The sequence below is a fragment of the Camelina sativa genome, chromosome 19 (genome assembly GCF_030686135.1).
Source record: "Camelina sativa cultivar CO46 ecotype springtype chromosome 19, ASM3068613v1".
NCBI lineage: Eukaryota > Viridiplantae > Streptophyta > Magnoliopsida > Brassicales > Brassicaceae > Camelina > Camelina sativa.
The window spans coordinates 472,625-494,304 of record NC_141898.1 but is presented as its reverse complement, the minus strand read 5'-3'; the positions used below and the strand labels follow the sequence as shown (position 1 = coordinate 494,304).

At 37.5% G+C, this 21,680-nt stretch overlaps 6 protein-coding genes across 9 annotated transcripts; 3 read left to right on the top strand and 3 right to left on the bottom strand.

The window, feature by feature from the left end:
• The first annotated feature begins 486 nt into the window (after positions 1-486).
• LOC104763846 (pre-rRNA-processing protein esf1) lies at positions 487-3,640 on the top strand. Its single transcript, XM_010487232.3, has 7 exons — positions 487-1,162; positions 1,274-1,348; positions 1,578-1,819; positions 1,915-2,077; positions 2,167-2,295; positions 2,409-3,109; positions 3,218-3,640. Exons 1-7 carry the CDS (start codon positions 590-592, stop codon positions 3,492-3,494), a joined length of 2,160 nt encoding a protein of 719 aa, XP_010485534.2. The 5' UTR covers positions 487-589; the 3' UTR covers positions 3,495-3,640.
• Positions 3,641-3,803: 163 nt separating this feature from the next.
• On the top strand, positions 3,804-5,671 carry LOC104763847 (UPF0725 protein At3g44770). Its single transcript, XM_010487234.3, has 4 exons — positions 3,804-4,026; positions 4,184-4,363; positions 4,452-4,815; positions 4,913-5,671. Exons 1-4 carry the CDS (start codon positions 3,907-3,909, stop codon positions 5,425-5,427), a joined length of 1,179 nt encoding a protein of 392 aa, XP_010485536.2. The 5' UTR covers positions 3,804-3,906; the 3' UTR covers positions 5,428-5,671.
• A 191-nt stretch (positions 5,672-5,862) lies between these two features.
• On the bottom strand, positions 5,863-8,575 carry LOC104763848 (polypyrimidine tract-binding protein homolog 1). 4 transcript variants are annotated; one of them, XM_087500755.1, is made up of 6 exons: positions 8,143-8,575; positions 6,999-7,833; positions 6,801-6,905; positions 6,636-6,717; positions 6,369-6,481; positions 5,863-6,216 (listed from the first exon to the last, which is right to left on the bottom strand). In XM_087500755.1, exons 2-6 carry the CDS (start codon positions 7,014-7,016, stop codon positions 5,998-6,000), a joined length of 537 nt encoding a protein of 178 aa, XP_087356881.1. In that variant the 5' UTR covers positions 7,017-7,833; positions 8,143-8,575; the 3' UTR covers positions 5,863-5,997. The 4 variants fall into 4 exon arrangements, with proteins under 4 accessions (XP_087356881.1, XP_010485537.1, XP_010485538.1 ...); XM_010487235.3 differs by having other exon boundaries at positions 8,173-8,562; XM_010487236.3 differs by having other exon boundaries at positions 6,416-6,481; positions 8,173-8,501.
• Positions 8,576-9,193: 618 nt separating this feature from the next.
• LOC104763849 (serine/threonine-protein kinase/endoribonuclease IRE1b) lies at positions 9,194-13,061 on the bottom strand. The gene is made up of 9 exons (XM_010487237.2): positions 12,838-13,061; positions 12,419-12,473; positions 11,963-12,030; positions 10,846-11,475; positions 10,454-10,766; positions 10,035-10,362; positions 9,785-9,951; positions 9,608-9,651; positions 9,194-9,453 (listed from the first exon to the last, which is right to left on the bottom strand). The coding sequence occupies exons 4-7, from the start codon at positions 11,468-11,470 to the stop codon at positions 9,802-9,804; spliced, it is 1,416 nt and encodes a 471-aa protein (XP_010485539.1). The 5' UTR covers positions 11,471-11,475; positions 11,963-12,030; positions 12,419-12,473; positions 12,838-13,061; the 3' UTR covers positions 9,194-9,453; positions 9,608-9,651; positions 9,785-9,801.
• Positions 13,062-14,691: 1,630 nt separating this feature from the next.
• On the top strand, positions 14,692-15,601 carry LOC104763850 (uncharacterized). Its single transcript, XM_087500488.1, has 3 exons — positions 14,692-15,009; positions 15,113-15,187; positions 15,415-15,601. Exons 1-3 carry the CDS (start codon positions 14,698-14,700, stop codon positions 15,559-15,561), a joined length of 534 nt encoding a protein of 177 aa, XP_087356614.1. The 5' UTR covers positions 14,692-14,697; the 3' UTR covers positions 15,562-15,601.
• Positions 15,602-17,426: 1,825 nt separating this feature from the next.
• Positions 17,427-21,630, bottom strand: LOC104763852 (GPI ethanolamine phosphate transferase 1). Its single transcript, XM_010487243.3, is given in 12 exon segments — positions 17,427-17,791; positions 18,041-18,228; positions 18,311-18,544; positions 18,640-18,965; positions 19,216-19,282; positions 19,479-19,553; positions 19,654-19,871; positions 20,293-20,586; positions 20,707-20,862; positions 20,980-21,171; positions 21,284-21,321; positions 21,323-21,630. Coding segments are annotated over 12 exon segments (2,106 nt in total). The 5' UTR covers positions 21,529-21,630; the 3' UTR covers positions 17,427-17,679.
• Between the last annotated feature and the right edge of the window lie 50 nt (positions 21,631-21,680).

Below are 21,680 nucleotides of genomic sequence, written 5' to 3'. Positions count from 1 at the left end.
CTGATCAAACTGACTATTAGAAGAAGCTCTGTTTCGATCAGATCAATCGAGCAAGTAAAAAAAAATCAGATTTTTTTTGGTAGCAAAGCCTGTAAAAACCTAAGAAACCGATCCAATAGAGAGAAAGCTAAATCGAATCGGAAAAGAAGAAAAAAGTTTTTAAAAAGACGAGATTGATGAAGCTACAACAACAACAACAAGAAATTTCAACGTATTGAGAGAAACTGAATCGTCGTCTTCGTCGTCGTCGTCATGATGAATTCAAAATTAATCTCTTTTTTGGTTTAGAGGGTCCAAATCTAATCGGAAAGGGGAATCAATCGTATATTCGTAGCCAAGAGTGACTGACACGCGTTTCTTTTTTAGATAACTCTTTACTACAACACCTCTTCTTATGTCTGATTTCACATGACGTCATCATTATTTCTTTAAAAAGAAAAACGTATTTTTATATTTTGAGCCCAAAGCAGAGTAATAAAAACCCTAACTTTGATTGTGATTCTCTTCTACCTCGTTAGACAGCCACTTTCCCTAAAACCCTAAAAAGCTCACCGCTGTTGTTCATTTGGAATCATATGTAAAGAAGAAGATGGGTTCGAATAAGAAGAAAAAGCAAAGCAAGGGTGAAGGATCCGGTGGTGGAGGAGTCGTCGCAGAGGAAGGTAATCAGATGATTAACGATCCAAGGTTTTCGTCGGCGCACACGGATCCTAGATTCCGAAGTATGCCGAGGCGTCAGTCAAAAATAGCTATCGACTCTCGATTCAAGCCTATGTTCTCTGATAAGCGATTTACCACGGCTAATGCTCCCGTCGATAAGCGTGGCAAGCGGAGAAAAGCTGGCAAAGGAAACGATTTGCTTCGTGATTTTTATCGACTTGATGAAGAAGATAATGATGATAAGAAGAAGAAGAAGAAGGAGAAGGAGAAGGAGGAGGAATCTGGGGATGAGAGTGAGAATGAGATGACTGATCTAAAATCTGAGGCGGAATCAGAGGAAGAGAGTGATACCGACAAAAAGCTAAAGGTAGCGTCTTTGGATGAAGAGTCTGATGAGGAAGCTGACTCTGAAGAGGTATCAGAGGAGGAGGTAGAAGAAGAAGAAGATGATACCGATGAGGACGATGAAGGTATCTATGAAGACGATGGACCAGAAATTCCGGTATAATTGCTCTACTTTTTGATTCATAGGCCTTGTTGGTTCTTGTTCTCGTTTTATATATAATGAATGATGTTCTCATGTTGCGAATTTGGTGTTGATGATGGTTTCTAGGAAGAGAACATACCAACTATCCCAGAAGAAACTCCCAGACTTGCTATCGTTAACATGGATTGGAAACATGTCTCTGTAAGTGTTCTTCCTCCTTGATGTATTGTTCCGCACTGGCCTTCTTTCGTGTTTGTATCTTTGATATGGTTATGGAACTAATCTAATGAGTGAGTGGGAATGGATACTAAAGGATTAAGCTTTTTGCTCGATAAATTAGAGCTTGTTTGTTTCTTTCCGTTGTTTAGAGTTTAGTGTTCTGTAAGTTTGCAGTTGTGCTTTTGGCTGATATCTTTTATTTGGTACTTAGGCCAAAGACTTGTACGTTGTTTTAAATTCGTTTCTGCCAAAAGATGGGCGCATTTTGTCTGTGGCTGTCTATCCATCTGAGTTTGGACTTCAGCGAATGAAAGAGGAGGAAATTCACGGGCCGGTAATTGATGGATACAAAAAGAGTGAAGATGGTGATGGTGATGATGATGAAGATGAAGAGGAGGAAGATGAGGATGTCATCAATCAGAAGCTACGTGTTTACGAATTAAGTAGATTAAAGTAAGTTCAAAGCTACTCTTATTTCTAAGGTATATGTGAAGGAGGAAGAGGGACTATTACTGGAGCTTGCTAATACACCATTGCTCTTTTTTCAGGTATTATTTTGCTGTTGCTGAATGTGATTTAAAAGCTACTGCAGATTACTTGTACAAATCATGTGATGGAATTGAGTTTGAGAGATCCTCAAACAAGCTCGACCTTAGATTTATTCCCGACTCCATGGAATTCAAACATCCACCTCGTGATATTGCATCTGAGGTGCGTTACCACTACCTCCTTTTACTTGGGATTAGTTTTTGTTTCATGGTGAATACTTGTGATCTAATGGTCGTTATAAAAAATTTTAGGCACCTGCTGGTTATGAAGGTTTAGATTTTCAGAGCCGAGCGCTGCAATTGAGCAAAGTTCAACTTTCTTGGGATGATGATGAGCCGCACCGCATTAAGACTTTAAAACAGAATTTCAATTCTGAACAGGTCTGTATACTGTTTGTAGTTTATGTGAATTAGGATTAATTGCTTAAAACCACACCGCATTTAAGACGTTTGTTGGTGTTCTGATATAGTTTATACAATTTTCTCAATCATAGTTGGCAGATCTTGAAATGAAGGAATTTTTAGCTTCTGATGAGAGTGAATCTGATGAAGACGACGACGACGACAGCAATGAAGGTATGAACCGGAAGAAAGTGGAGAAGAGTAAAGATAAGTACCGAGCTTTAATTGAATCTGAAGATGTTGATTCTGATAAAGACGTGGAGGAGGAGGAGAATGACCAGGATATGGAGGTAACATTCAATACAGGGTTAGAAGATCTTAGTAAAGAGATTCTTAAAAAGAAAGACAAGAAGTCAGAATCGGTCTGGGAGTCACATCTGAGGGAGAAACGCGAAAAGAAGAGGGCCAGGAAGAATAATCAAAATGAAGATGATGATTACATTGATCGAAAGGCACTGAAAAATGATGATGGTGATGACGATTTTTTTATGGAGGAGCCTCCTCTTAAGAAGAAGAAGAAAGAAGGAAAGACGACTAAGAAGAAGAAGGGTTTAGAGGATGAAGTAGCAGCGGATGAAAGAAGCAGAGCGGAGCTCGATTTGTTACTAGCTGATGGGAATGCAGGAGAGGGTAATGATCTGAAAGGGTATAATATCAAACGGAAAGGTAAAAGAGGAAAAACTGATATATCAGAAGAGAAGATACCTGCGGCTGATCTTGACGATCCGAGGTTCTCAGCTCTACTCACGTCTCCTGCTTTTGCCTTAGATCCTACGGATCCACAGTTTAAAAGGTAATATTATTGATCAATGAATCCAATTTTGATGGTATATATCTTTGTTGTGAATTGCGCAAGTTTATGAAATTTGGGGGATTTTTGTTGTTGTTGTTGTTGTTGCAGGAGTGCTACTTATGTAAGGCAAATAGCTGCGAAGCGTAAGGAAGTTTCGAAAAGCCATGAGGATGTGAAAGAGACAGCGCCAAAGGAGAAACAACAAGAGTTGAATTCGATGATGGGGTCTAAGAAAGAGAGACACTCGCTGAATTCTACTATCAAATCTTTGAAGATGAAGATGATTAACAAGGAATCGGAGAAGAAGCAAGCGGGAAACGTAGTGACTTCCTCGACTCTGGCTCAGCGGATTAAGAAGAAAGCCAAAGATTTATCAAAGAAATAAATCTCTTTTGCTTTTATTTCCTTCAAATCAATTTTGTTTGTTATAATGATGATGAGATTCATCACTCACGTATATTTTAAATACATTTTTTTTCTAGAGAATTTCAGTCTAGACTATATTATAGTGTCAAGTCAGTTAATGTTTCACTTGTCCTTGCACTCCCAGTTCTGTCTTTAATACCGACAGAAAAAACCCAAATTTTATAGTAAACAATATCTAACAGAAGAGGATGGCCTTTTTAATAAGTGTAGGTGGGCCAAAAATGTGTGAAGCCCTATACATATGGTCCGGGCCGGCATTGGGCCCATTACCACTTGATTTATATATGTAGTGACCGACCTATCCGCACTTAAAAAAAGAGAAAAAGACCTAAAAAAGAAGAAGAAATCCCTAGATCGAAAGAAGAAAGAAGATGGCGGATACTCTGCAGCGGATGTTGGAAAGCGGACAGCTAACGAAGGAAGAATTGTTCTCTTTTATGCGGGGATTAGATTCCGATGATAAAGTAGTGGGTGGATGCACATCTGAGAAGGTATTATTTTTTATTTTTTTGGCCATGGCGATTGTAATTTTGTATTTGATCTTCCAATATTGCGGCGGGGGCGGCTTTAGATATTAGAAGATGATTATCCCAAACCTAAACAACTTTCTCACACACTCTCCCCCTTGTTGTTGTATGTATCTATCAGAAAGTGATTGAGGAAAAAGCTGTTAAACGACTCAACAAGCGGAAATCTCTGAAGCAGTTGTTGGACATGCGGGATCCGGAAAGCGACCTTCTTCGTCGTTATGAAGAAGAATCGGATTCGGATGAAGAAGAATCGGATTCGGATGACGAAAGGTACCACCGCCAACTCGAGGATTCTCAGGTAGGCAACCCCTAAAAATATTACTTACCTCCCTCCGTCCTCCCCGCCGCTATATTGTAATTTGTTATTTTTTTTTTATTGGATTTAGTTTTTCGATATCGATCGTGACGTTCGTGTCCCATGTTGGGGAGCAATCTCACCATTTTATTTTGGGGAAAATGAGGAAGAACAAGAACCACCTCCCGAAATGGATCTCTACGGCCGGTTGGGAGTTCATTGGTTCAACTTTGAGCACAATAGGAACTTGAAGTTCATTCGCATACCAAAATTGAATACCGGACATCCGTATTCTTCATCCTACTATATTACTATAGAGGTTGAAGATGTTGATGCTGCTGCTGCTGCTGGTGGTTCGTCTCCGTCTTCTCTCACTCTGCAAACTCTGGCCTCAAGACTTTTTTTCCCCCATTTGGATTTTATGATTGAACGCTGCAGAATCAAACCCACAACAGGTAGTGTCTTTTTTTTTTTTTTTAAATTTTATTTAACCAAAAGAAAGACATTTTGTTTCTCTTTACTGACCTGGCTGACCTCCTTTTTTGTTTGTAGTGAAAGCCGAACCACATTCAATTTTCGACCACTTCATCATTGATGGGGTAGATGCGTTTTACAGAGAATGTATGCCTACCTTTTTGTCGGGACCGCCAGAAGAAGCAGCTGATGATCAGAGATTCTACGTGGTTCAGGACGAGGACATTCGTAAAAATGATTGGCTTCTTCTGTATGCCCGCTTTGCACTTTTCAAAGTTTGCGAGGCTGAATCTCATTCTTTCCTGCCAGAGGAGATGCAGTTGAAGAAGATACTTGTGCAAACCCAAGTAAAACCTCAAGATGATGATGATGATGATGATGATGATGATGATGATGATGATGGTGGTGATGATGATGATGATGATGAGCCGATGTCCTCTCCGATTCTCAAGTCTATGAATGCCATCTTCCACATAAGCTTCAGATTCAACTGTCGCGACTACACATCCGTAGTAAGGAGAACTATAGATGGGATACCAGGACATATGCACCTCGAAGTCGAAGTCGAACCCGCTAAGAAACACGGAGATTGATTGCTTCTCTCCTCCAAGAGATGATCAAAGTAGTTGGTGGTCAAGCCGGTGCGCTCTGTTACAATCAGTCACTCGTCAGAATACTTCTTCTTATGCTTTATGTCGTTTTAGCTATCCTTTGGTTTCTAATCCTCCACCGCAACTATATCTACAATCTTGCATTTGTGTTCTCTATCGTATCAAACAGCTTGGTATGTTGTTGTGTTTAAATTTGTCTTTTTTAATAATCAAGGTTTCTTTCAAAGAGGTCCAGTAGCTATTTCCATTAACACTGTTATACTGAATGTCTCTACTCTAAATGTTATACTTAATGTCTCTACTCTAAAGTTCAAGAGATAGATGTTACCAACGGCACATCACAGAGAAGAAAGATAATCTAAACATGTTAACACCTTAATGCGCTAGCTATACTGCATGCATTTATACGAGTCATTGTTTATGATTTTTGAATATAATGGCGCTTTTCAATTTATTATTTCGTTTGCCACACTTAAATTAAACACGGAAGCACTCTCAGTTCTGTCTTTAGTCGACAGCAAAATCTCCCAAATTTATATAGTAAACAATATCTCAACCATAGTATGGAGGAGGATGGCCTGAAGGTGAAGCCCCATTGGGATCAGATGATGGGTACATATATGGGCTTCCACCATAACCTCCTCCGTATTGAGTTTGCACCTGCGGATTCTGCCAACCTGCTGGCGCTGAAGCCGAGACTCCGGCCGCCTTTTGGGCCACCATTAGGCTTAGATCAGGGAGTGTATAGTCTCTGCTTTTGTCGCTAAAAGCCTTCATTCAAACACGGGAAAATAAAAGAAGAAATTACAAGATAGAAAAGAAAAAGCAAGAAAAAAGCATACGCAAATCGATTACTATTCTCTTCCCTTCACATTTTGTTTTTTTTAGGTACACAACTCCAAAAAGCAACAAATCTTATGTACCTTAACATTGAGATCAGTATGACGAGAGTATGATAGTCGAAGCTTACAGTAGCCACCGTCATATATGCAGTGTCCTTCCAGTGCTCCTTTAGCTATTGCCGCAGTTGCTATATCTACAAAGAAGAAATAACAAACATGAAGCAGAAGATGATTGTAATCAAATGCTTAGCATAACCATAAGCTGATTAGATAATGGTTAAAAGATGTTCAGAATTCCTTAAGGGGTTGAATTGGATCACAATCAGATGTTAGTGCAAGGAGATGTACCAGAGTACTGAATTAAGGCTTGCGTTGAACCATTCTTCTCAAATATAGCAATCTTCTGGACAGCTCCATACGCGGAAAACACCTATGAGAAGCAAACGATATTATTGATTTAGAGAGATTAAGCATGCCTGAGAAGCAGAAATGCGCATGACTGTTGTTCCTCACCGTGTGAAGAACATCCACAGTGACAGCATACTGCATGTTCTCAATCAGACCAAGAAGGACGTTGCTCTGAGATTCTACTTTCTTGCCGTCAGCACCTAACGCAGGCTGAAGAAAATATCATAGACCACGTAAGAAAGGTAAACACTGGCGGAGACAGATAGATAAAAGTGTGAGGATGGCAGGGGAAGAAAACGATACCTGCATAGAACCGTCCATTGCCGTGTGATTCACTGGAAGATATGGATTTGTGTAATCTCTGAGTAAATCAAAGAATCAAACATATGATACAACTATTCTAGCGTAAGGTTTTTTAACATTACAGGGAGCATATGCAGACAGAGAACAGATTTTAAATGAATCAAAATGATAAGTAGGCACATGTGAGAGTAATCAGAGAGAGTTGTGGACGTGCATAACAGTCTTATTAATGAGTTTAGCCTATAAATAGAGAGGAGAGACTGTAGAGAGGGCATCCTGCGTGATCACTTAAATGAGAGTTTGTTAGAGAGCCTGCGTGCTCTGTTCATGGTGATAGGAGAGGAGCATGGTGATCACGCAGAAGCAACTTTCACTTTATCATATGGATCACTCGTTGCACTTCCTCCTACACATATTTTAGGGGATGAATTTATCTTTGCGTCGTGTTTGCTTTTGTTTCTTGCTTTTCATCTCCTGATTTCATTGCAAGTCTATGAAATCTCGATGAGGGTTAGCTTTTCCATCCAGAAAGTTGATATCTTTGGCGTTGGAACTGCTCTAATTTGTTTTGATCTCCATTCTGTACTTATCTGGGCTTCTTCTCTTCTTTAGTCTAAATCCGGGATCATTTGAGTTTCTTTCAACCGTTTTGGTTCCATTAGTTGTTATCCACTCCACCGTATGGTCATCATGATTCATATCAAGTCCATATTTGTTTCAGGTATTTTCTGCTTTTGGATTCGTGCACAAAATTGCCACTTTTGAGAAAGCTGCTGGTTTCCAGGTAAGACATTGAGACTTGCATCGAACGTCTCTATATGCCTTGATACCATCACTTCGAAAAACATGAGACAAGGCAATAACTTCAATATTAGTCTTAATCTTACAAGGAACCTTATTTTCTAATCAGCACAAGCTAAGGCAGAAGAATCATAATTTATGACCAAATTCCCACATTTCTTCATATCTGACTGACCAGTACTTTTTTTTTGCTTAAATTCAAATATTCTAACACAGAAAACCCCAGTAATACCGCTATATAGACCACCAAATGTTTCCATATTCATTCCTCACTTATACCAAGAGACTACTCTTTCACTGAATATTATTATAAAAAAGCTACTCTTTTTACCAAGAGACTCACACAATTCATTTATCATAACCAATGACTCACAGAGAGGGAAGCACACTGTTATCAATCAAAAGCAAAGAACCAACACGAGGAGGTCGACAGTCGCGGCGGAAGGAGAGTGCTTGCAGAGGTGGAGAGACGAGGAGGAAGAGGAGCTGTGAATATTAGCGGCGGATCTAGAGGCTGAAGAGGAAGGGGGCATGCTATTGGTGGTGTGATGGTGATCTTCGTCGGAGATGGAGCATGTTAGGGAGGGAGACGACGACTACGGTGGTGATCCCCTCCTTTACATATAATAATTTAACTCTTTATTTGTATCTATACATTTTTTATTTGAAGGGAAAAAAAAAAAAGCTAAAAATTAAAACTGTAATTGGGACTTGGGAGAGAGATAGAGAGAGAGAGATTTCTCATTACTGAAAATGTGTAAAATACTGAAAATAATACAATTAATTAGATGTATAAAGTTGAATTTGAAATCAAGAAAAGAGAGAAAGACTGGGACATTTTGCAAGTTTTGAGATTCTTCTTATTAAACAAGTATAGCTTTTTTTTTTATTAGTATAATTTTTTGTTTTTATTTTTAGAATCAAATTACCTTATAGGAAGTTAATGATATATTTTATTATGCTAATTATAAAAATCGAATTATATTTTATAGTGAGGTTACAGTGATGATGTAATTATTAGAGGAAATTCAATTATGCGGGAAATAGTATTAATATCTCAAGCTCACAAAGTAAAACGTCTAAACTTAATTTGATCTCATGTTTGAATCATCAACATCATTTAACTAAAGCTAATGTCAGTTTTTTTTTGAATCATTATCATATCTAACTAATAGTTTGTTTAAATTTTTGATACGATGATGGGTCATTCTTTTCTCGCCATCTACGTAATAGCTGAATCTGAAACTTACCAATGATGGGACACAATTTTTGATCAAGAGTCTTTACGCTATTCGAAAAGAAAAAGAAAAAAACCTTTTAAAAATCCATAACCATGTTTGGTTTATTTATTTTAAAAGGGAATTGTAAGAGAGAAAAATAAAGAGAGAGTCAGATGCGTGAAAAGGTTTCTGTATCTCTTCATTAAGAGTTGAGGAGATTACATATGTAGAACCTAGTGAACAAGAAACATAAATCTAGGAGTATCTACAAGTAGTTACTACAAATACGGAGTCTGTTAGAATATATTCTCCAATAAAAAAATCTGCGACCATATATCTGTCATCAAGTTGAATCCAAGCATTGTTCAAGATGTTTCCTTCAATGTCTACTAGTGATCAGTCTCATTTGCGCTTCAAAGCCACCACTTTGGAACCTGCATTTTAAGAGAAACACTCAACGACTGAATCATTCACTTCAAAGAAACACCATTACAGATCAGAGATTATTGATGCTATTCCTCTGAAGATTACTACATCATATTCATCAGGAATAGACAAGTCCCTTGTTTTCTCTAAAGCTTTGCGTACCTTTTGGTTGTTCCATATCATCAAGATCACCTTCCTAACGGAACCTGCAAATTTACACATCAAAGCAGAACACCAAACTAATAAGAGAAAAGGAAACAGATCAATTTATGTTTTGATCTTTATATAACTATGTTTGAAGAACTGAATCATGACTGCGAATTGCGAATAAACCCGTACCTTATCAGACATCTATTTCAATAATAGTACTCTCTCTTGAACTCTGGATAACCTGCTAGAGACAAACGCATTACTGACCAGACTTCCCTATAGACAGTCGTCAGCAATCCAGGAAATATCCCACTGTAATATTCCTCCATTCCTTCAAGTGTCCCCATATAAAGTGCCTGAGACAAACATAAAATTCAAAATAAACTTGTGTACCAGGTTTCAATGATATTTTGTGTTTTCTTTATTATGAGGTGCGAACCTGGATGTTTGAAGACTGTTCCCAGAAGTGACTATGTTGGTTTCGAATTAACCGTATCAAGGACCGAACCTCTTTAAAATGCTTTGGATGGAGTGTTCTTCCTGTTTTGTTTTGATAGTCGGTTCTTATGTGAGTGACTATTTGAGAATCAATCAGTGTATTCCAGTTCCCAGCAACTCTTGCATACGCCGCTTCCACAAGAGATTTAATCCGAGTACTAGTACTTCCATTTGTGTTCATTATGTCACTAACATCCCTGAAAAAGTTCAACTTCTTCTCGGCCTTCCAAAACACCGGATTGTTTGTCACAGATATTTTTAAACGAGAACTGTAACAAAACAACAGAGCAAGAGGTTCAGCAATTTTGGTGATAAAGGCTTTAGTTACTATAATAAAGCATAAGACAAGAAGATTTATACCGTTCAGTAGGTGTAGCGTGCAGCAATATGCCCAAAAGAAATTTAGCTTCTTCACTTTCACATTTGCTGAGATCGAGTTTATTATGACAGATACTTACTTCAGCTGCTGAGCCATGAGAAGCTCCAAAAGGATGATCACCTAGAGTTAAAGAGTAGAACAGTATACAACCAAAACTAAACAAGTCTGCATCTTTAGTTTCCGGAGGAATCTTCTTAGCCTTGGATTGCCCTTGAGTACTCTCAAACGTATTGTTTATCCTTTCTTTATTGTTATTTATCTGTTCTTGAGGTTGAAAACCCGTGTGATAATGGCCTGCACAAGGACACAAGTTAGAATACTCAACAACAACCAAAAAGAAATTCATAATATTCATTAAAACAAATTCACTTACTTATTGTTTTGTGTTTAAATCGAGATACCATGTTGCTATCTTCGGTGGTGCAGAAGTTGGCAATTTTGGCAGTCATAAATTCGGTTCCACACACTATGACTATATTTTTTGGGTTCAAGTCTCGATGAACATACCCCATCTCTTGAAGATGCTTCAAACCTCTAGCAACTTGTTCCATCAAATCCAACATGAGACTACCAATAGAAGCTTTGTCTAGAATCATATTATTATACTTGATATATTTATCAAGATGTTCTGGAGGTTGTTGTGGACTTTGTGTGTTTAGACTGCGAAGGTATTTCACCAGCTCCTCTAAGCTGAAACTCCATCGCTCTTGAGACAAGTAGAGATAACGGGCATCTTCATCGAAAGTAACCCACTCGAGAATGTTAGGATGTTTTTGGAAGGCTTCCAAATTTGTGTATTCTCTCTCCATTCTTTCTATGTTTTCATCCGATCTCACCATCCGCTTCACCATCACTTTTTTCCGGCCATAAAAACCTAGGTGCGACTCAAACTCGTGGCCATATTCCACTATATCATCTGAAACAAAAAGCTTCGCATCCTGAACCTGAACCTTATACCAATCTCTTTGTGCTGTTTTGTAAGGCGTTGAGAAAGCCATTTAATCTGATCAACCGAGAACCATAATTAGATTATACCATTCCCAAGATGTTGAGACAAATACATACTTATTTCTATAGAAATCGAGGTCAGTCACAGCTAAGTTAACATGAAGGATGGGTTGCAGCAGTATAAACAATAAACCACAATTTCCCGTAATTCAATAAAATCAAGAAAGCTGAATACTTTATTCGAAACCCTAAATCCTAACCTCGGTTAACAATTCCCTAAACCCTCTTTAAAAATCGAAGTAAACACTAAAGCTAAACATGTTCCAAAGCAAACATGAGACAAAGCAAACATGAGACAATGATATAAATAACAGAAACAACTAACACAACTAGATAAACGGACACTTGGTCACAAGCTCTACACAACAGAAACAACTAACACAACTAGATAAACGGACACTTGGTCACAAGCTCATCATCGAATACAAGCACACATAACAAGCACATCATGATCGAATAAACACAAGCACAAATAACAATACCTTGGTCAGGGGCCTTGAAGCTGAAGATAGACTTGTAACAGTGTATCAACCGTAGCAGTGATCAGGACCTGAAACCAATACACACAAACTTGTAAGGAACGTAACCAAAACAATCAAACAGAAATATGAAAACTCAGAAGTAAACACTTTAAAACCATTAAAACCACCAAAAACCCTTAGTAGAAACTAAACTCAAATCTAAAACCTACAAATCGAAACTGAAATCACCATTAAAATCATCAAGCGTGTATAAAGAACATTACATATACTCATCACAAATAGTCAAACACTACTGGATCTAGACTATGAGGTTAATAAACTCTGAAAAGAGTAACACTTGGTCACAAGCTCTACTTAAAAAGCACACATACAACTATACAAGCAGCTTGTAACAAGCTCATCAAGTCATCATTATCGAATACAAGCACACATAACAAGCTCATCAAGTCATCATACCTTGACAGAATTTTGGTCAGGAGCCTTGAAGCAGTGTATCAACCGTAGCAGTGACCTGAAACCAATACACACAAACTTGTAAGGAGCGTAACCAAAACAATCAAAAACTCAGAAGTAAAACCACCAAAAACCCTTAGTAGAAACTAAACTCAAATCTAAAACCTTTCCAATCAAAATCTGAGGAACATCACAATAACTCAACAATCGAAGTAAACAATGAACTCAAGGAGACTCGAACACATAACAAGCTCATCATAATCGAATACTGACACTACTTGAGTAGAAAGAGGAACATCACATTAACTCAACAAGCGTGTTTGAACATTACATATACTCTAATCGTTTCGTGAACAAATAGTCAAACACTACTGGATCTAGACTATGAGGTTAATAAACTCTAAAAGAGTAACACTACTCACCGATTTCTCAGCACAAATTTGATGAGGAAGAAGAGGATAATGAAGAGAATCAGAGGAAGAAGAAGATGATGAAGAGAATCAGAGGAAGAAGAAGATAGAGAGAAAGAGGAAGAAGACTCGCGACTCGCGAGACGGCAAGAGAGAGAAAGAGATAGAAACCCTAGTTTCGACAAAATGAAAGAAAACAAATTGCCCCCAAATTTTACAATATTACTGGATAGCCCATGTCCAAATGAGTTTGGCCCATTTATCAGTGGACTAATATGGTTTTAGGTCCATTTGACCGTTTTAAATTTGGTAATAACTAAAACCAGTCCAAATTAATTTGAACACGGACAGCCGATGGACTTAGAGACCAATTGACATCCCTAGATTCGATATGGAACGCCTAAATCCCTAATTGCTCCGAACAAGAGTCAAAGGGGCAGAAACGTTATACATACTTGTGATTTCAGAAATTTTGAAGAAAATCCCACACAAGGGTTTGTCTTGTCGAGAGATTCAGATACGGAACCTTAAAAAAGCTTGAATTGAAACTTGACCCGCAAAAAGAGCAATAAAGGGAGTAAAGGGTTCGACGTGCGTTCGATGAAACGAAGAATTGAGGAAATTGAAAGAATTTGACACACAGACACACACACAAAAAACGAAATTTTGTTCTCTCGAGAGAAAAACGATCTTTTTGAAAGAGAAAGGGCACAGAGCTACGATCGATTTCTCCGAGACTCGGATTGGGGATGTAGTTGGAATCGCCGAATGGTCGTTCTAAAGACGAAACGATGCGTTTTGGTCTTAAGATCTATAATAGGCCCACTAAGAATAGCAATCCGGCCTATGTATCCTAATATGTCTTATGTTATTTTATTTTTTTCTGTCCAACCAAAAGTTTATGTCTATGTTACTTTTTAATGTATTTTTCTAATATCGAACATAGAAATTTAGTGTATTTTTCTAATATCGAATTTCCAACTCATGACTTTTAAGACGCGATTTATTTGGACGGTACAGAAACGTTATTTTATCGAATGTTCAAATCATTTAGATAAATAACAACGAACCAGAAACAGTATATATATATATATATATATATATATATATATATATATTTTATATATATAGCAACTCATTGAAAATATATTGTAAATGATGATCTAGTAATCAATTATAATTTGAGTTTCATACACTTCGCTAGAAAAAAAAATATATATATATATATACTTTTCCCATAGTTATGTCTTCAAACTAATTTTTTAATATATAAATGAACTACATAAGGGAATCGGGTTTAACAATAATATCCGACAAAAACTATGTAATATATATATATATTTTCAAAAAAAAAAAAAAAAACTATGTAATATATAATTATTAGCTATATGAGGGAATCAGGTTTAAGTTACAATGATATCGAAGAAAAATATATATATATATTCTATTGTGGAATTAATTAGGACGCTTTGGCTAAATTTTTGTGAAAGTTTGTACATGCTATCACTTTTTCGGTTTTCTTTGTTATGTATTTCGATCATTTTATATGAATAATGTTTCATCATGTGTTCATACCCCATCATAAATCGTAAGTTCAATCTTCTACACTCTACAACAACTTCCAATGCAAAAACCACAATTCACAGCTCCATAAGAACCATAACAATACTGCAAACTGCAAAGTAAAGTCTATATATATCGATGTTCTAAGTATATATTAAAAACCCTCATTAATTAATGACTGTCTTGATCGTTCACTAATCACTAGCTAGTAGTATAATATGATACTAAAAACTAGTAGTATAGTTAGTATGATACTAAAGTTTTTATTTTATTTGGTTGAGCAGCTACGAGACATGAAAGGTGACGTCAATGATAGTGGGGACGACGTCATGTGAGGACGAGAATACTGGAGTTGACCAGTGCTTATCGTTTGGAAAGATGGCTCCGATCATTGAGAAGAAGATAAGGATGATAAGAAGAAGAAGGAGAAGGAGAAGGCGAAGGATGAGGGTAATAATGAGGACAGAGGAAGAGAGTGATACTGACAAGAAGCTAAAGCTTGCTTCTTTGGATGATGATGCTGACTCTGAAGAGGTATCAGAGGAGGAGGTAGAAGAAGAAGAAGAAGATACCGATGAGGACGATGAAGGTATCTATGAAGACGATGGACCAGAAATTCCGGTATAATTTTCGATTCATATGTCCTTGTTGGTTCTTGTTCTGGTTTTATATATAATGAATGATGTTCTCATGTTGCGAATTTGGTGTTGATGATGGTCTGTAGGAAGAGAACATACCGACTATCCCAGAAGAAACTCCCAGACTTGCTATCGTTAACATGGATTGGAAACATGTCTCTGTAAGTGTTCTCCATCCTTGATGTATTGTTTCGAATTGGCCTTCTTTAGTGTTTGTATCTTTGCTATGGTTGTGGAACTAATCTAATGAGTGGGAATGGTTACTAAAGGATAAAGCTTTTTGCTCGATAAATTAGAGCTTGTTTGTTTCTTTCCGTTGTTTAGAGTTTAGTGTTCTGTAAGTTTTTGCAGTTGTGCTTTTGGCTGATATCTTTTATTTGGTACTTAGGCCAAAGTCTTGTACGTTGTTTTGAATTCGTTTCTGCCAAAAGATGGGCGCATTTTGCCTGTGGCTGTCTATCCATCTGAGTTTGGGCTTCAGCGAATGAAAGAGGAGGAAATTCACGGGACGAGACAAAAAGAATGGAGATGGTGATGATGATGATGATGAAGATGAAGAGGAGGAAGATGAGGATGTGATCTTCTCTGAAGCTTCGGATACCTGAGGCAGAGAACCTTGTAGAAATTCGATTTTCGCAAGTTAGATGACCTTTTCGAGTCAATTCTCTTAGGCTTAAGTTATACTCAAGCTCTTCGCCATGCAAAGCCATTAGAACTGAATATTTTGCTATGAAAGAGTAGGGGCAAAGAGCAACGGAGGATTGTGAGAGGGAGGAAATGTACCTTTGAATGTTAAAGGCATCGTTGAGTTTTTTTTGGTTTTTTATTATCACTTAAGATATTGACTTGCTTTGTAGTTTTCTGACTCATCTTTAATTTTGTTTCGTTATATAGGGTATTTCAATATAATATCTCTTGAAAAATATTATAAGATAATTATATGTTGAACTATCATTGGATGACTTAGATATGATAAAATCTCACAATAAAGTTTAACTTTCCTGTCTAATCCATATATAGGAAACATATTCACTTGGCATGTTCCAATTTTTCCTCGAAAGGTTATGATCTATGTTAGTTCTGGTTTCTTTTTCATGTTTTAATTTGTATAGTGACAGTTAAAACTTCAAGTATGGAACTGATTAGTCTGACAAGATTGATTGATTTAACATGTTTGCCTATTTTTCACTGTTATCAAATTGGCTGAAAAAAAAATTGCAAATAGAAAAATTTATAATTTTACATGTGTGAAAATTTTATTTAATCTTATAATTAACATGTCTGAATTTTTAAAAAACTTATATATAAAGAGAAGAAAAGGAATATGTATGTACATAGTCCCAACTCATAGATGATAGTCTGTTATTGCTGTCTTTATTATAAACATTAATATTCTCGAATCTCGAATCTCGACTATATACTATTTATGAGCTACGGATGAGTTGAAAGTTATGGCAGCTGGTTCTATTCACTTATGAGTTAGTCCGGGTTGATACGCGAAGTTGATGTTTATAGTCTCATTTATGAGTGTGTGAGATATAGTGAATAAGATGTTTATCGTTCATATCATAGTCTCCTACCTATATATCCACATATCTGAAATTCACCGCAAAAGAATAATATGAAAATGACATATCTATCATTCATTGATTGATGCCTAACCTTTTTTGTAACAGCTTCTCTTCTTTAGCTGAAACCTCTAACGCTGTCCATATGTATGTTTGGACGTCAATTTCATGTTTTAGGTACTAAGAGAATCAACTATGTATGAAGTGAATTACATGTAAACAACATTTTAAACTATGTGATATTTGATAGAGCAATACGTTTTATCAGACGAAGAATCCAAAACAGACTATCATTTTAAACTATGTGAGATGGAGTTGAAGAAGATACTTGTGCAAACCCGAGTAACAACAACTCAATATGATGATGATGATGATGATGATGATGATGATGATGATGATGATGATGATGATGATGATGATGATGTTGATGTTGATGTTGAGCCGCTGTCTCCGATTCTCAATCCCATTGATGCCAAGTCTATGAATGCCATCTTCCACATAAGCTTCAAGGCCAACTGTCGCGACTACACATCCGTAGTAAGGAGAACTGTAGATGGGTTTTCAGAACATATGCACCTCGAAGTCAACACCACGGAGATTGATTGCTTCTCTTCTTCAACAGATGATCAAAGTTAGTTGGTGGTCATGCCGGTGCGCTCTGTTACAATCACTCGTCAGAATACTCCTTCTTATGCTTTATGTCGTTTTATCTATCCTTTGGTTTCTAATCCTCCACCGCAACTATATCTACAATCTTGCATTTGTGTTCTCTATCGTATCAAACAGCTTGGTATGTTGTTGTGTTTAAATTTGTCTTTTTTAATAATCAAGGTTTCTTTCAAAGAGGTCCAGTAGCTATTTCCATTAACACTGTTATACTGAATGTCTCTACTCTAAATGTTATACTGAATGTCTCTACTCTAAATGTTATACTGAATGTCTCTACTCTAAAGTTCAAGAGATAGATGTTACCAACGGCACATCACAGAGAAGAAAGATAATCTAAACATGTTAACACCTTAATGCGCTAGCTATATTGCATGCATTGTTTATGATTTTTGAATATAATGGCGCTTTTCAATTTATTATTTCGTTCCCACACTTAAATTATGTCTTCTGCATGTGTTCCCTTCTGCATGTGTGTCCAGCCACTTTGCAGCAAGGCTTATTACTACAATAATAGCTCCACTCATAACTCTGCAACCAAGAGATGGTACCAACATGAAACAGTGAGCATTTCAAAAGTAAAATTGACGCTACAGAGCAAAGATGCTTAACGCTGTGTTCAACATAATTTCTATTCTTGTGATTCTATTGAACAATCCTTTTTCTAGATGAGTAGCTCAAAAGTAAGTAGATCTGCTAAGCATTAAATTTGGTTTCCCGAAGCATCAGTGTCATGTAAACCACAAAACATTGGAAAAATAACCAGAGGAAAGTACTTACACTAAGTTATTATTGTCAGGAATTTCAGCTGGCATCAGAGTGAAGACAGACAGGAACCAACAAGAAATACAGACAAAAACTGGTATCCCAGATCTCCAAGGCATTGAAAATTGCAACAAAATTGAAGCCACAACACCTACTATCATGAAAAACCAAGTGTAAAGCTTTCTCACAGTGAAGCTATGAACCTGCACGAGGTTGAAAGAAAAAATGATCAGGGCAAAAGTCTTGATTTCTAGTGAAACTATTCGACTATCCGATTACACATACCAATAATTCCACAATCACAACTGACACAGCTGCAGCAAAAAGAAGTTTAATGAAATAGTCAGCCCTCCTCTCCCTCAAATATCTCCACAATCCTCTTATTAATCGGTATTCACTAAAGATTTGTGTCCATAGAAAAACTGTCATTCCAATATATGCATGGTAAAGAGGGGGAGAGTGCTCCACCAAATTTAACACCGAGAGAATGGCCATCAGCAGACATCCTGATATATATACCTGCGTCAAAATGATCAAAATATATGAGACAGACAGAGATTTCACAGCCAAAAATGAAGAGTAAACTTGACAAAGTAAAGAATTGAAGTGTTTACTTTTCCAGAGTCTTTTTTCTGCACAGATAATTGCTCTTTTCTGGACAAATCTCCTGATAGTGAACTATAACATTGCAGGACATGCAGGGCAAGTACGATCATCCATCCAGTGTATCCAAGGGTTATTACAGTCATCAGCATTAGCCAGTCATACGTTTGGAAATAATGAAGGCCCTCTAGTGACAAGTTTCTGAGGTCCACAGCCAATTTCATTGCAGCTTCATAATTTTTGGCGGATATTAACTCATCAATCTGACTCAGCGATGAGGAATGGTGGACCAACGGCTTAAATGGCTTGAAGAATAAGGAATTTGAGCTTTTTATATCTGATTTTGTCAAGGAGACCATACCGAAGGTAAAAAGAGCAGGAAATATACAATGCTACAAGGCAAAATCCAAACATAACTATGAATGTGAACAAAGATTTTTTCAATCAATAAAGACTACTGTACCATAGCATGAACAATGTCAAAGGCTTGAAAGCAGGGAACGAATCAGAATGAGAAGTGATGCTACAGTACGAAATTGTAATCTTCAGTGCAGAAAGTTAAGCTAAGAGTGTGAGCAGAAGGATACATGATTTACGAAGAAGCTGATTAAGGATTTGTTTGGTATTGGCTAGCACAGCTTCAACTTCTTCTGCCTACAAAAACACATAAAACAATCAACCACCATAAGTCTTGACCTCCCAGCCATATTTCTGTTACTATTCCTATCTTTAAACCCATGAACACCCTATAGGGAACTGGAATTTTATGTAAGAAATGTAGCATTAACAAATACCTAAACTCTTTCAGAAGACCACAAGCAGAGAGTTCATATGATGTATAAGAACATACCTCATTCAACTTCATATAACCAAGTGGAAGGTTTCCTACGGAGTTCACTGGGCATGGCAAACCCAATAGCGTTGACTACAGATATTAAAAAAGAGTGACAACGAAGAACTTTAAAGAACAGATTCACATTTAAGTTGTTTGACTGAGAGGATAAGAAATGAGGGCAAAGTCCAACCATAAGTGGTGCTATGTCAGCTTGGTTGACGTCTACTCTCTCAACACGACGAAGGCCCCAGTCATAAGGTGTGGGCATATCATGTGCATGCTTGTCAATAAATGTAGTAACAGTATCCGAGTGACTGCTTCCGGATGCTGGTTTAGGATATTTAATCCCAGCTCCCCAAGCAACTAATGGAGTATCAGTGTTTGTAGGATGCCCATCTCCATGACTTCCTAAAAGTAGCAACAACTTCGTATAAAGTATCATTACCATTATTAGCTCAAAACGAAACAAAGAAAATTAGATGATAGGTGCAGATGAAACCCTAACCAGGTGGCTAAGAGCATATTAAGTATCATTCCATATATGACACGAGTTTTGAGTGACAAATGCAAGGCAGGAATATATATCTACTTGAGAAAACAACTGTAGCTGAATTGATATAAAAACCCCAAAACATGTCATCTTAGCATCATAAACTATCCTATCTCAAAACAATCCAAACAAATGACAGAGCAACTATCTTACTCCATGGCAGTATACTCTACTCAAACCGGTTCTGAAATCGTTGGTAGCCTAACAACCCAATATGCCCTAAAGTTTTAATGAATGAGAAGGTTTAAAACAAAAGGAATGACACAGGAAAAGGCGAACCTTTGTCGCTCATCCCATGATCAGCAGTAAAGATATACGAAGTGCGATTGTCTCTGTAGTAATCCTCCAAGAGATGGTAGACCCTTTCAGCTATCTTATCAACAACTTTGACATTGTTGAGATAGATTGATGAGTAAGGCCGATGTGCATGACCATTGGAATCACAACCAAGAAGGTGAAGAAATACAACAAGTTTGTCCTTGTGGAGAAGCTCTTTCAACTTTGGATCTTCGTGAGACCGATTGAGAAGGCTCTCAAATTGATCGAAAGACCACTCATCCAAAAAGGAGGCATCTACACCAAGACACATCATCTCAGTTCATTCTAGAGATTAATTTTTTTTTTCTCCAAATACTGATACATAATTGATACGGCATAGGATGCTTAGTTAGTTTTTCAAACCACGAAACTAACCAGTTGCAAAGTCTTCATACTCGTGCGGGTAAGAATTCCAAGTGCTGTGAGGTAAGGCACTGCAGAATATAGGAATAATATCGGGGCTCCCGAAAGCAAAGGTATGGCGGCTCTGGTTAAAAACAGAATCAAATTCAACAGGATTAGCTTTCCATCCTGCAAAAGAAGAAATAAAGGGAGCAACACAATTACATTTCAAAAGCCGCTACTAACTTGGCAACACATCAAAGCTGATAAGACTAAGTATGTATAGAGAAGAAGAATAAAGAAAACCTTTTGTGACAGCACTAGGATCTTCATAGAAACCAGCAATAATGGCGACATGACCAGGTCTAGATTCAGTAGGAGGACGAGCATGAGACACACCCCAACGCCCCTGATTCTTGATTACATTCCTCAAGAAGGGTGCTCTGTATATGCCTTGCTCGTCCGGCTCAAAGAATTTGTCAGCACGTAAACCATCCGCTGATAATCAGAAAAAAAAGTTTCGGAGCAGAACCAAATTCAATCAACTAATTTCCAGAGCAGAGCCCAAAGTAAAGTATGAAACCAATGAGGAGAAGTGAAAGCAGCTTACAGATGAGAAGAACAAGTCGCTTGGCCGGTGGCTCAGCTGGGAGGCACTGGATCCATCCCGTGGACTATGGGGGTCTTGAAGTAAATGTCGAAGATGCTTAGCATGTAAACGGCGTGAAGTGCAACACCGAGCACCACGAGCCATGTTTCTCGCCTCTTTAGCCATCTTCGTCTACTAGCGACCACGGCGGCTGTAGCTCGACTCTGATCCGAACCTCTTACTCCCAAGATCCCGTCGCTTCTCATCTCACAGCTCTGAACTTTTTTCCTCGGCGGATGTTTCTTAAATCTCCATCTTCTCTCTTTCTTCAATTTTTCCTTCTTCACTGACTCTTCTCTTCTGTGTTCCTTCGTTCGTTGGACGCGGTAACTAAAGCCCAAGCCTTTTTAAGCTTCTT

Coding starts and splice junctions, on each gene's coding strand:
- LOC104763846 (XM_010487232.3), top strand. CDS start 590: ATGGGTTCGAATAAGAAGAAAAAGCAAAGCAAGGGTGAAGGATCCGGT. Junction 1,163..1,273: donor ACGATGGACCAGAAATTCCG/GTATAATTGCTC, acceptor GATGGTTTCTAG/GAAGAGAACATACCAACTAT. Junction 2,296..2,408: donor AGAATTTCAATTCTGAACAG/GTCTGTATACTG, acceptor TCTCAATCATAG/TTGGCAGATCTTGAAATGAA.
- LOC104763847 (XM_010487234.3), top strand. CDS start 3,907: ATGGCGGATACTCTGCAGCGGATGTTGGAAAGCGGACAGCTAACGAAG. Junction 4,027..4,183: donor GTGGATGCACATCTGAGAAG/GTATTATTTTTT, acceptor TGTATCTATCAG/AAAGTGATTGAGGAAAAAGC. Junction 4,816..4,912: donor CAGAATCAAACCCACAACAG/GTAGTGTCTTTT, acceptor TTTTGTTTGTAG/TGAAAGCCGAACCACATTCA.
- LOC104763848 (XM_087500755.1), bottom strand. Junction 6,718..6,800: donor CTGTGGATGTTCTTCACACG/GTGAGGAACAAC, acceptor TGCTTCTCATAG/GTGTTTTCCGCGTATGGAGC. Junction 6,217..6,368: donor ATACTGATCTCAATGTTAAG/GTACATAAGATT, acceptor GTTTGAATGAAG/GCTTTTAGCGACAAAAGCAG.
- LOC104763849 (XM_010487237.2), bottom strand. CDS start 11,470: ATGGCTTTCTCAACGCCTTACAAAACAGCACAAAGAGATTGGTATAAG. Junction 10,767..10,845: donor ATTTAAACACAAAACAATAA/GTAAGTGAATTT, acceptor GTCCTTGTGCAG/GCCATTATCACACGGGTTTT. Junction 10,363..10,453: donor CACGCTACACCTACTGAACG/GTATAAATCTTC, acceptor GTTTTGTTACAG/TTCTCGTTTAAAAATATCTG.
- LOC104763850 (XM_087500488.1), top strand. CDS start 14,698: ATGATAGTGGGGACGACGTCATGTGAGGACGAGAATACTGGAGTTGAC. Junction 15,010..15,112: donor ACGATGGACCAGAAATTCCG/GTATAATTTTCG, acceptor GATGGTCTGTAG/GAAGAGAACATACCGACTAT. Junction 15,188..15,414: donor TGGATTGGAAACATGTCTCT/GTAAGTGTTCTC, acceptor TTTGGTACTTAG/GCCAAAGTCTTGTACGTTGT.